Source organism: Phaethon lepturus, unplaced genomic scaffold, assembly GCF_000687285.1.
Source record: "Phaethon lepturus isolate BGI_N335 unplaced genomic scaffold, ASM68728v1 scaffold11976, whole genome shotgun sequence".
In the NCBI taxonomy this organism is placed as follows: Eukaryota; Metazoa; Chordata; class Aves; order Phaethontiformes; family Phaethontidae; genus Phaethon; species Phaethon lepturus.
Window position 1 is genome coordinate 1 of NW_010545590.1, and position 12,973 is coordinate 12,973.

The window sequence follows — 12,973 nt, forward strand, 5'->3', positions numbered from 1 at the left end:
GCCAAGGCCGCGGCAGGACGGCGGCTCCCTGTCAGCCGAAACACCGGGGCCCTGACGAGCGGTCTCCACACTGAAGACCTTTAACATCCATCTTCTGAGCTTCCTTGGTTGCCCATGGCCCACAGAGCCACTGGGCCTCCCTCACCCCTCAGCTACTGCCTCACTTTATAACCTGGAAAAACTTCTGCCCCAGGGTAACCTTATTTCCCCACCTCTGAAGGTCATCTGGTCCAGCCCCCTTGCTCAAGCTGTTACCTACAGCCAGTTTCCCAGGACCATGACCAGATGACTTCTGAGTATCTCCAAGGTTGGCGACTCCACAACCTCTCTGGGCAACCTGTGCCAGTGCTCGGTCATCCTCACAGTAGAAAAGTGTTTCCTGATGTTCAGAGCGAACCGCCTGTGTTTCAGTTTGTGCCCATTGCCCCTGGTTCCATCACTGGGCACCACAGCAAAGAGCCTGGCTCCATCCTCTTTGCACCTTCCCTTCAGGTATTTATATAAATTGATAAGATCCCCCTCAAGCCTTCTCTTCTCCAGGCTGAAAATCAGTCCCAACTCTCTCAGCCTCTTCTCCTATGTGAGATGCTCCATTCCCTTAATCATCTTTGTGGCCCTTCATTGGACTCTCTCCAGTATGTCCATGTTTCTCTTTTACTGGGGAGCTCAGCACCAGACACAGCACTCCAGGTGTGGCCTCACCAGCGCTGGGTAGAAGGGAAGGATCAACCCTCAACCTGCTGAATACTTTGCCTAATATATCCCAGGGTACAGTTAGCCTTCTTCATGGCAAAGACACATGGCTAACTCATGTTCAATTCAGTGTCCATCACAACCTCCAGGTCCTTTTCTGCCCAAGCTGCTTTCCCACTGGGTAGCCCCCAGCACCTGGACCCCCAGGTGCATGAGATTGTTCCTTCCCAGGTGCAGCACTTTGAACATCTTGTTGAACTTCATGAGGTTCCTGTCAGCCCATTTCTCCAGCCTATCAAGGTCCCTCTGGATGGCAGCTTGACCCTTCGGTTTATCAGCCATTCCTCCCAGTTTTGTGTCATAGCGAACTAGCTAAGGGTACACTCTGCCCCATCATCCAGATCATTAATGAAGGCATTAAACAGGACCGGGCCCACTCTTGACCCCTGAGGTACACCACTAGTTACTGGCCTCCAACTAAGACTTTGTGCCACCACCCCCTGGGCCCAGCCATTCAGCCATTTTTCAATCCACCTCACTGTCTGCTCATCCAGCTCACAATTCAACAGCTTGTCTACGAGGATGTTGTGGGACACAGTACAAAAGGCCTTCCTGAAGTCCAGGTAGACAATATCTGCTGTCTCCGTTCAGCTACCAAGCCAGTCATTTCATCACAGAAGTTTATCAAGTTGATGAAGCATAACTTCCCCTTAGTGAAGCCATGCTGACTACTCCTGATGATTGTCCTGTTGTTCTTGTGCCTGGAAATGGTTTCCAGGATTAGCTGCTCCATCACCTTCCCAGGGATCAAGGTGAGGCTGACCGGCCTGTAGTTCCCGAGGTCCTCCTTCTTGCCCTTCTTGAAGATAGGAGTGACATTTGCTTTCCTTCAGTCTTTTGGCATGTCTCCCAGTCACCATGATTGATCAAAGATTATTGAGAGTGGCCTTGCAATGACACTTGCCAGCTCCCTCAGCATTCATGGAGGCTTTTTGAAGAGCCAAAGATCTTTGAAGGGATGTCACAGTTTAGTCCCAGCCAGCAACTGAGCACCACACAGCCGCTCGCTCATCTCCCCCCACCAAGGTGGGATGGGGGACAGAATAAAAAAAACCACCTCATGGGTTGAGATAAAACCAGTTTAATAGGACAGCAAAGAAAGAAGAAATAACAATAATAATAATAATAATATTGATAAAGGAATATACAAAAACAAATTATGCACAACGCAACAATTGCTTACCACCCAGTGATCGATAGCCCATCCATAAGCAGCAATTCCCACTCCCCAGCCAACTCCAGTTTATATACTGAGCATGACATTATATGGTAGGAAATATCTCTTTGGCCAGTCTGGGTCATCTGTCCTGGCTGTGCCCTCTCCCATGTTCTTGTGTACCTGCCCGCTGGCAGAGCATGAGAACCTGAAAAGTCCTTGACTTAGTATAAGCACTACAACTACTTATGAACAACCAAAATGATCAGTGTGTTATCAACTTTATTCTCATACCAAATCCAAACAATAGCTCTATACCAGCCATGAGGAGGAAAAAAACCACCTCTATCCCAGCCAAAACCAGGACAAGAAGCCAAAGTCCACTCTCTTGGAGTCTAGGGTTGTGAGCTTGCTTTTTACCCTCCGTACCTCCCCTCAGGCTCCTGAACTCCACCATCTCATGGTCACTGCAGCCAAGGTTGCCTTTGACCTTCACATTGCCAATGAGCCCCTCGTTGTTGGCGAGTATGAAGTCCAGTAAAGCATCTCTTCTTGTTGGCTCCTTCATCAGGAAGTTATTGTCAATACACTTCAGGAACCTCTTGGATTGTTTATGTCCTGCTGTGTTGCCCCTCCAGCAAATATCGTGGTGGAGCACATCTGGCTCCTCTTCAACCTGGAGGCTGGTGAACTTATTTTGTAGTTGTAAGTCCTTAGGGGGAGCACGAGCCTTCCTCTTGGTGTCAGAAGCTTTCATCCTTCACCTTCTCCAGAGGTTGCGCTTACCTTAGTATTACGGGGGGGCACTGCCTGCTTCTCTACTTCTAAAAGGTGTTGGGGGCTCTTCCAGTTCTTTTGTCTCAGAGAAGATTCTGTCTATCTCCCTTTGATCTTCTCTGCAGCAGGGTGCTGTGCAGCCTGCCCACTTCCTCCTGTAACTCCTCCACTTGGTGGCACAGCTCCTCTGAAAGAACACACCTCCTACAGGACAGAGGGCCATTTCTCCTGGCACTGGAGAGAAGGCTCTCCTTACAGCTTGGGCCTTGGAGGGCTGCATCCGCCACCTGAAGCCAGGTCTGCGTCGAAGCCTCTGCCCTGGCAGGGACAGCTGCTCCAACGCCTGCTGGGGAAACCGTTCTGTGGTGCGTCACCACCATATCTGAGACTGTCACAGCGATAGCAATTCAGCTGACGCCCCCTTCTTCGTGCCCTTCTGCGCAAACTGAGGTGTCTGTAAAAAAAAAAAAAAAAAGGAAAAAGATTTTATGGTGCAGCGGTTCTTGGATTTGTGGCTCTTAGAGCAGTTCTCTGTTTTGGCAGATAGCACAGCAAAGAAACACGCTGAATATCATGATCATTACAGCAACAAGGCCAACTGCTCCAATTACATTCAGTTGCAAATTAAACACATCTTTAGTGTCCTCAGGGCACGACATTACAGTGAATGACTCAAGCAAGGTCTTTGTCAGACAGGTGTCCAAGAAATAAGGCTCAAGAGGTCCTGTAATACCAGAGCAGTTGAGAAGGAAGACCCAACAGCTCCCTGTGCTTCAACCCCTCTCACAAGTGGGATGAGCTGCAGCCTTCCCGCTTCCCTCTCACAGGCCTCCAGCATGTGCCACCTCAGGGGAGCTGTGCAGCCCCCAGTCCAGCCCCATCCAAATATTCGAGAGACCTGGTCAAGCCCCATGCATCACAACGCTGCAAACATGGTAAGACTCCAAGCAAAACACCCAAAAACATATCAGTCCCTTTCCGTTAGGCATTCAGTTCATGTTTTCAAGCTTTCCTCTACAGCAGCGGTAGGAGTCTTTTTCTTTGCTTTCAAAACAATTTTCTCTTGTCACACAACTGCAGGAGGGCAGGAGATGCTAAAATCCAACATCACAAGCTCTGACTGAGGTGACAGCTGCACTGTCATGGCCTCACCAGGTGTCTTTGCACTTGCAATGTTTGCACTGGGTGCCAAGTGCTCTCAATCTCCCATACAGCATGTCGCTGAGACAACAGGACGTAGGTCTGAAGGTGATCAGGATTTTAAATTCAAATGTTCTTATCCCCAAAATAAGTGTTCATTAAAAATATTCTTGAGCTTTTTTTTCCTGTGAGAATTGAACATTTTTGGGTTGAAGAGTGAATTTCCTGAAAAAAATAATGATGGTATTTTTTTCTGGCATCAACTTGCTGGTTTTCAACAACTAAAGAGAGGCATCGTGAGCCAAAGCCCGCTGCATCCTCGAGTGAATCAGCCAGCCGACCAAGCGTACTTGGTATTATCGATACTGACCTTTACAGCTCCTACCAGACCAACACTGGCAGACGTCGCCCCTTTGTGGGGTTGCCTGCCTCTTCTTGCCAGCTCTTTCCTTCCATCATCTGCTCCCATGCAGCAGCTACTGCGAGCGTGACAAGGGCAGGTAACAGACTGGCTGCACCCGTTACCCAAGGCGGCAAGGCAAAGCCGACAGGCTTGAACCGAAGTACTCGCTTTTGGCTTCTTTTGGACCACATCCTTCCAGTGCTCTGAAAGTCCTTTTTATCCCAGAATCAATGCAGCCCCCACCAAGCAGGAAATGCAGCAGGAACTACCGAGCTGTCGCTTACCCATTAGAGGAGATAAAAACACTTCAGTGTGCTCAGATTCTAATCCAGGCATGGCATTTAATGAATGCTCTTGTCATTTTTTACTTCGCTACTAGTAATTTGGCTGTCTTAGGATGCAGGTGGCTTACTACAAGTGGGTAACTAAAAGCCTTTCAGATCTCCTGACCCTGCCACATCCAGCTTCCAAATCTTAGAAACTGAATCCAGTGTCTGAAGCAGCCTAATCACATCAAAGAAAGCGCAAAACCACCCTCATGTATTACATGGCCTTGAATCAGAGGGAAGGAAACCACACAGGCATGGGAGTGTGCACACTTTGTATGAGGCTCATGGTGCTCCCTGGATTTATTTTGACATTGTACATTGGTCACAGACTGAGCAACAAAGGGGGAGTATGAAAAGGGAAGATACATCTTAGACAAGAAAATTAAATAAAATTAGTGGCAACATCAATCAGCCAGGTCAGCGCTGCCAGCAGAGCAGAAAACAGCCAGCAGAGATGGGCAACACCAATTCTCTTTAAAAACAGCATGAACTTAAACCCAGCACAGCCTCTGTGTCTTCATTTTATGCTCCTCTGAACAGATACAGCTGGCTCGGCTGTCTTCTGAGGTATTGACAGCTTTATAGGCAAAGGCTTGTCATTTCTCATTTGATCTCCTCCAGCCACCCTACCTGGTGTATATCCTCCAACAACGTTCAGAGTGCCGGTAAAAGGGGCTTTACAATTGCACTAAATGCTTTTTTTATAGCTGCTTCAAAGCTGTTCAGAAATTCTTCTCACTATTACCATTATCTGTGCTTTTCTGTTCTTCCCCAAAATTGTTCAATTTCACTGTTACGTCTGTTAGGCAGAATCAAAACGCAAGCATGTATTTTAGGCTGGCAAAACTGAAAATCCTTCTGCTGTCTCCCCCTGTAAGTTACCGTAACAGCTTTTGCCTTCAGGAAATTCAGCCAGCTTTCCTATTTCAGTTTAAGGGTCACATTTTGTTCTAAGATACTTGCAAACAAATACTACTGAGGTAGAGGAATGAGGTGATAGCCAAGGGAAAGAATTTGGTGCCTAGGACTTAATTAAAAAGAAATTAACCACAAAGTCTAATCTCAACAGAAATGCTACTTATTTTGAAACTCCAGTCAAAAAAAAAAGCAACACATTAACTTGAAATATGCTGGTGAGATATTTTATTTTCCTAAATACAGCAAAACCGATTTCACCTACAAAGGTGAAAGTGATCTATTGCCCTTGCTCAGCAGAGCAAGACAGTAAACAATAAGCAAAACAAATAAGCAGTCAGATGTTAAATTCTTGCAGTGTTAGAAAATGCAAGATGTCACTAGTACCAGCAAAAAGGTTTAACCCTTCTTCCTTTGCACACTGACATTTGTCCAGACAAGGGAAAGTGATCTGTGCCCAGCCTTAGATCAGAAGGAAAAAAACCTACTCTCAGACTCTATCCCGTTACCTCGATCGCCGGCTCTTCGGGACAGAGACTGGGTGACACAGCAGGCTTGTGGCACACCATGCCATTTAACCCCACCTTCTATCAAGCTGTGCAGCCTTCTGGCATCTCACCCCCCAAAAGAGGAAAGCTTGAGAATTCCCCTGCCCAGCCCCTCCTTCCTTAGGCACAAGGAAAGATTTAACCTCTCGCTTGTTCCAGCATATGTGACTTCACTGCAGAGCCTCAGACAAGCTTTATATAAGCTTATTTGGTGACTTAGCCTTTTTAATGCTGGGGCACCGTGAAGCGTTTTGACTGTGCCAAGCAGGGGCAGGTACCCGCTCTGTTCTTGTGTAGCCCAGGCACGCAGCCATTCCCTGGGCAAAATGCACAGCTTCTGCTCTCCTCCAAAATACAGCTGGGGAAGACATATAATAAGCACTTCAAGAGGAGCAACCTGGAGCAATTAATGCCTTCCAGGCTATGCTGTAATTAGAAGGAAACAGAATCTACTCTTAGAGCCCAGGAGCAGGAGCAAGATTTTCTGTATCACTTTGAGCTTTCCTTCACCTGCCCACCTGGGACCCGGCGCTGTTACCAGCCCTGCTTGTTTCCCATCCCCTGCTGTAAGGTGCAGTGGAAGTGCAAGTACGAGTTGTGCTTTACTTTTCCGGTTTTCACGTGCCCCTGCTGCCTCCCATCGCCAAAGCTTTACATTTCTCTCCTCACTAAAGCGGAGTTGATTGCTGCATTAATAGTCGTGTCATTCTGCTGCAGGAGACTGACAGCAAACCTCAGCAGACTCCTAGAAGGCAGAGGAAAACAAAGTGATATTGAATTTGATTAAAGAGCCAGAATAACCTTTAATGGAGCCACCTGGGGCAAGGAAGCAGCCAGCTCTCCAGCTGAAAGCCCAAGCAGGTTTCCTTATAGCCCTGGGGACAGGGCTCCTCCCTCGAGAGGAACAGCAACCCAGTCACATTGCTCTGCTGGAGCTAGCACAGAGGGATGGTCACAGCCTGCCACCTGCGTGAGGGGTGACCACTGAGCTCCCAGCAAGGAAGGAGAAAGGACTACATCTCTCAGGAATTATTCATATCATTTGAGCTGGGCTTCTGTACAGCACAGCTTGGAGAACCTCCTTATCTCTGTGTTGAGCTCACCAACTCAGAGCCTAAGCAGAGACCGAATGCCCTTCTGGAAGGGATGGAAAGTCTGCAGAAATGCAGAAAAGTAGTCACGAGGGCAGGCAAACCTCAAAACTTCTGAAGCTTTTTACTGGGGCAGAAGGATAAACAGGCTAAAGCCCAATAAAGCCAGGAGGTTGGTGACAAAGTGCAAGAGGTTTAGTCTCAGCTCTGCCTGTTTTAGAGATATGACCTGAGCCCAAATAAGTGACTGCCAAGCCCTTGCTGTGCAGGGTTTGGGGCGCACACATCAGAGAGCTGAGCACAATAACAGCCAGCAGGACAAGCCCCCCCTGGTACCCAAGGCAGGTGGGCAGAGCAGCTCAGGGATAGCAGCCAGATTCAACCAGAAGTCCAGCTCCTCAGAGGAGCTCACAGTGGTGAAGCCAGTTCATCAACAAACCAGGAAGTCAGTCCACAGGTCAGAGTCAAGGTCTGCTGATGGCAACAATGTCAGACACCACCCAGTGATCACTTGGCAGCTCCATAGCAGTAGAAGACAGCCAAAGTCAGGTCAGGAAGTCCACAGGTCACAAACCAAAGCAACAGGGACACTGACCAGGCATGGCAAGCCAGAAAGCAATACTCCCACCTCATAGCCCAGGCAAGCACTGAGGGTCCCAGGCTGAGCTTAAATAGAGTGAAGGCCCCAGATGAGCCCAGTTAGGGCAATTAAGGCCTGTTAGTACCCTCTGGGCCCTGACCACATAAGCTTCCCTCTTTGCACAGTAATTTGAGAAACTGTCTGGAGGGGGAGTATCCACCTCCCAACAAGCAGAGCATCTTCACTGGCAAAAACCCAGAGGTGACTTGTGGGTTATGCCTTTCCTTGCTAAACTGAAAAGTCAGATGCTATCTTAAAAGAACCTCCTGGTTACTTAGCAGCTGACTAAGATGGGGTGTGGGTGTCTCCAGAGCAGAGGGGTCAGTCTGTATCTGAAGAGGGCTTGGTGTGTGTTGACTCTGAGGAGAGGCATGCACTGGCTCATGGGGACTACGGGCATTCCTGCATCCACGTTCCCATGTGGTTTGATGGGACTGAAGCTCCTTGGGATCTTTTACACAGGACAGTTACTTTCACATCTCCCTGAGCACTAGATAACCCGGACAAGAGTCTTGGCACTTCCCCTGGGTTCCCCCCACAGCCTCACCTTACCTTTAGAGGGAAGTTACTTGCAAGGTGAACAGAAAAGGGCACAGCCCCCTTCCAAGAAGCTTTTGCTCTAAAGCAGCAGCACTCAGCAGCCCCTCGAGGCTCCTCACAGACATTTAGTTGTGGCTGAAGAGCATGCTGGATGGCTGGAGTCATTGGCAGACCAATGCTCCATGATAATGGAGATATTAAATCAGTCATGGCAGCAAGAACTGCATAGGAGATGCAAAATAAGGCAGAAGCCCGATCCAATTTTGGCTCTGCCTTATTAAGTGGAGAAGTATTTTAGGAGATGGAAAAATACTAGCAAGTTCAGAGTGCATCCTCCCTGCAGCATGGCATGAGGGGTAGCTGTCTGCAATGACTCACTTGTACCTGTAGATACACATTTTCTGTAAACATATTCCTCTACTGTCTTCACAGCTCAGCGATCACATCCTGGAATTCGGTATTCAGGTCAGTTGGGGTCAACAAGGACAGAGCCATAAGCACCTGAAATGGCCCTCCTGGTTGAACTGCAGATGGTTGGCCTCCTCTAGACAGGAAGATAACACTATCCAACACAACTTCTACATCTTGAGCACAGTTACACTGGGAAAGTTCTTGTCAACCAGTTTCCACACAGCTCTTTAGTAAACACACAAGAGATGGACAGAGCGGGTTCCAGCCAAGGTCTGGCACGGGAGAAAGTGAAACACTGCCAGTCCAGAAATGCTGCATACACTAATTTTTCCAAGTGGCTTTGGCATTAATTTGAGGAAAAGAAATTGTATTACTGGACGTAGAACTTCCCCTACTTAGGGAACATCTGCCATTTGACAAGCAGGCTCAGAAACAGCCGCTAGCACACTGGATACAACTCAGGTCTCACAGATGTAGCCTATTCATTTATGATCACAATAAAGAAGAAGCTACCAAGACTCTAAACCCTACCAGTAGGTAGGAAAGAGCTTGCAGGAAGGGGAGGGGACTTGTCTCCCCCTTTTTTCCAGCTCACATACCCTCACGTGTTAGCTGGTTGTCAGCAGGCACCTGCTCATGTACCCCAAGCAGGCATGTATGCATTGTTTGTACGTGTGTGTGTGTGTATATATGACCCCCGCTGGGATAAGGTCAAACAGCTTTTTATAAGAAGCAGAGCGCCATGCTGTTCTCTCAGGAGTGTGCACAGAGCGTGTTTAAATGAAACTGTAACAGCATCTGGCCCATCATGCCCTTTTTAAATCAAAATGCTCTTCTAAGCTAGTCTCACCCAGCATTCGCCAACAACCACAATCCCAAGGGGGGAATGACCATGAGAAGGGACACTGCCTGGCTTCACAAGGCCCTGCCTGCTTTGCAAGGAGCCCCCTCATCATCTTCCATGTGAGCCTAGGCACAGCCTGTTGTGGACAAACCTCACCGCCCCAAGACTCTTTCTTTTGCCCCAGGTTGTCAGAGGCGCTGTGCAACATTTGAATCACAGCAGCGAGAAGCTGAGTGCTTAAGCTTGGCTAAACTCAAGGTTGTCAGGCGAGCAACTCCGTGTTTCATGAAAGCGCGACTTGGCTTGCCGATCTCCAGAGCCCTGCAGTAAAATCCTTGCTATGTTCAGCTGGAACATGCCTCCTTGGCAAGGCAGTCCCTGTTCAAACCAGTGTTTTCACCCCTGTCTGCACCCCTGTCCAGACCAGACACCTGATGCTGTCAACAGCCAAAGCTTGCTCCAGGGAACCTGAAAAAGCTCAGTGGCTGCGAGAGGAGGAACATGCCTTCAGACTGGCATTAACACTCCACTGAGCAGCTGATGCCAACATTAGCGAGGGCGCAGCTGCAAGAATTCATTGCTCTGCTGGATGCTGGCAACACGACAAGCTGGGAGGGCATAGCTACTTTTGTAGTGAGGATTCGGGAGGAGGCAGAGTGAGCAAAGTGACAAATGAGTGACTCCAACAATGGCATTTCTCTGTTGCCACAGCTCACTCCGTGTGCCAAGTGAGGCAGGACCAGGGCACAGGAGGCAGGAGTAAGTTGTAGGACAAAACTGAAGGGTGACTGTCAACAGCCCTGTCCAGCAGCAGGACAAGGAGCTGGAAAAATCAGGAGTCCCTGTCCATTTCTGTGTATTATCTCATGCTTTTGTATTTGACTTTGTGTAGGTCACTACAGGCATAGCAGAGGCTTCACAAGGTTGCAAATGTTTAGGAAGCATTTTGTATTTCTCCAGTGTGACACAAAGCCTCTTTCTCCTCCCACACCCAGCGTTCATCCCCACGACACACAAGTTCAGTTTGCTTGACAGGCTTGTTTCATTCCTCATTGCTGCTGGTTTTGCTATCTCGGGGCCAGCACCTTCCCCAGCAAGGTATGTGGGTTCCCACAGAGCTGGGCACAGCTCACAAGGGCTGGCAGTTGCTCTCCCCAGGGATGGCCTCTGCCCATGGCCTCGGGCATTAGCAGGTGAGGTGCCAACAGCTCTGTGCCCAGCCCTGAGGAACCGCGCTGTGCCTCACCATGCACTTCCAGGCACACAGCAGCTCTGCCATGCCCAGCGCACACCTGACCCAGGCGCACATTCAGGGGGCAAAGGGACTAGCTCAGGCAGGGACGGCATGCCAGGAAAGTGTCTCTATGGGCTGCCTGTGGAAAGCCCTGGTAGACAGAGACTCAGTGGGAAGGGAAAGAAACAGCCAAAACAGTTAAACAAATACGCAGGAGGGAGCTGGCAGACAGAAAAGGCAACACACAGAGCCAGTTTCAGGCTGAGTGTCATGTGCTAAGCCCCCAGCGGGGTTCAAGCACTGCAAGCTCCCCAGTAACAACCAGGCCAAGAGGACACACACGCACGCACATCACCATGACAAACCCTACGGAGTCCACAGCCAGAGACATGTCTGCTTGGCTAGCAGGGAATTACAGCAGCCAGCTTACAAATTCTCTCGAGCACAGGCAGGAGGGAGGTGGAGATGCCTTACGGTCCCATTAAGTCTAGCCAGGCAAAGCACATTCACTACAGACCTCAGCTGTGCCTTGGAGAGGGTTTACTGCTTCTCTCAGACTGGAATCCAAATGGCAGCCAAGACATAAGATCTTAGTGCTGTCTAACCCAAGAGTGGGAAAGGAAGGGAGGTGGGAGATACGTGCTGCGATGGGACAGTCCCAAGGTGATACAAACATTTACAAGCGAAAGTCCCACGGAGGGATCAGTGCTCCAATAAGCAGGCAAGGAGCTATTGCAGGCAGGCCCCTGGTGGGAAAGGCAGCATTTATGACACTATCCTGTGGATGACCACATCCTGGTATCTGTCCATGGTGAAGATGTGCAATAGCTGAGAGACCAGTGTGGACAGTTCCTACTAACTTGAAGAGCAAACACAGGATGCATTTGTACCCAACCCCAACCCCACAAACTTCGGAGCAGCTGGTCCTGCCTTCAGGTTGCTCACTTGTGCTCTTCCTTCCCCCCATGACTGCAAGAGTTCCCAAAAAAGGAAGAAACATAAAAGGACTGAAAAACCAATGTATTCAAAACGCACACACACAGTAAGATTATTGCATGCGAACACTGAGCCCATCCTGTCCTCCCTGAACACCTCCAGCTCAGGGGTCCTCCGTTGCTACTCCCAAAAACAGCACCACGGATACTTCACCCTCAACAAACAAGTGAGAGAGATGGTGTTCAGTTTAGGTGCTTGCGCTTTGATCCAGCCATAAATTCGCATCTGCTGACAGCTGCACAGAGGTAACACCCAGTAACGCAGGGGAAGCCCCTTCTCTAAGGCTTCTGGACACTTCCCAGCATGTACTGAAGAAGCTTTCACTGCCCATACAGATCACCACTAATATTAGAAATAGTTACGTTTTATTTCAGTTCTCATCTTCCTTTGCCCACCCCCATGCCTGCAGAAACTAAGCACAAGGTCAACCCATGTGGGCACCTGGGGAAATGTCAAGTGTCAGACACAAAGGCCTGGAGCTGAGAGGCTGGCTGGTTCACGGAGAGTTGAAAGCAGTCTCAATTATCACCCAGCAGGCTGTACAGTCACCAGAGATGGGAAAAGAGAATCCCCTGAGGGTGCCTGCCATCCAAGGGGCGTGGATAAGGCAGTCAAATGCTTTTCAAATGTTCCCACTTGGTTCCTCCTGCAGATGAGCCCATAACAACTAGTGACGAACAGCAAACATGCCATCTATGTGGCCAGCAATTCTCTCCCTGTTGTGCTTAGCTACAAGGCAAAACAGTGAACCAAGTTGCTAAACAGACTTGGCTGGGCATTTAACTACTTAACTCTGCTCTGTTTACAAGGTCTTCAGCAGCTCAGCACTCCTCTAATCCATAAGGCACAAAACAAGCAGGAGAATGTGCAGCTTAGTCCCTCTGGATCGTGATCTCGGTAGTGCTCCTGGGAAGGCTGCAAGACGCAGGTCTCATCTCACAGGAGCATGTGGCAAACTCCGCTGCCAGCCTCAGAACTGCTGGACAATCAGCTTCCGCTTCACATCCCGGCTGAACCTGTTCATCTTAAACACTTCGCTGTCGTAGAAGGCAGAGAGGTTGTGGATGTTGATCTGTCGAGCCTGGGAGGAGGAGGAGGGAGTGGAGAGGCAAATATTGAAAAAAACCCCAAATCTCTGTGGTTTTTCATAGCAGAGGGTGCATAAAATTTGACAGTCAGCAATCTCTGCTCAGCAG

General features: G+C 49.1%; 1 protein-coding gene across 1 annotated transcript in view; it reads right to left on the reverse strand.

Annotated features, from left to right (window-relative positions):
- Window positions 1-12,419: 12,419 nt before the first annotated feature.
- MCM2 (minichromosome maintenance complex component 2) overlaps window positions 12,420-12,973 on the reverse strand; it is a gene marked incomplete at its 5' end in the record, with an annotated part of 11,429 nt that continues 10,875 nt past the window's right edge. Inside the window, one exon of the mRNA XM_010289011.1 lies at window positions 12,420-12,858. Within this exon, the coding sequence (XP_010287313.1) occupies window positions 12,748-12,858 (111 nt within the window). The remainder of the gene's footprint in view (window positions 12,859-12,973) is intronic.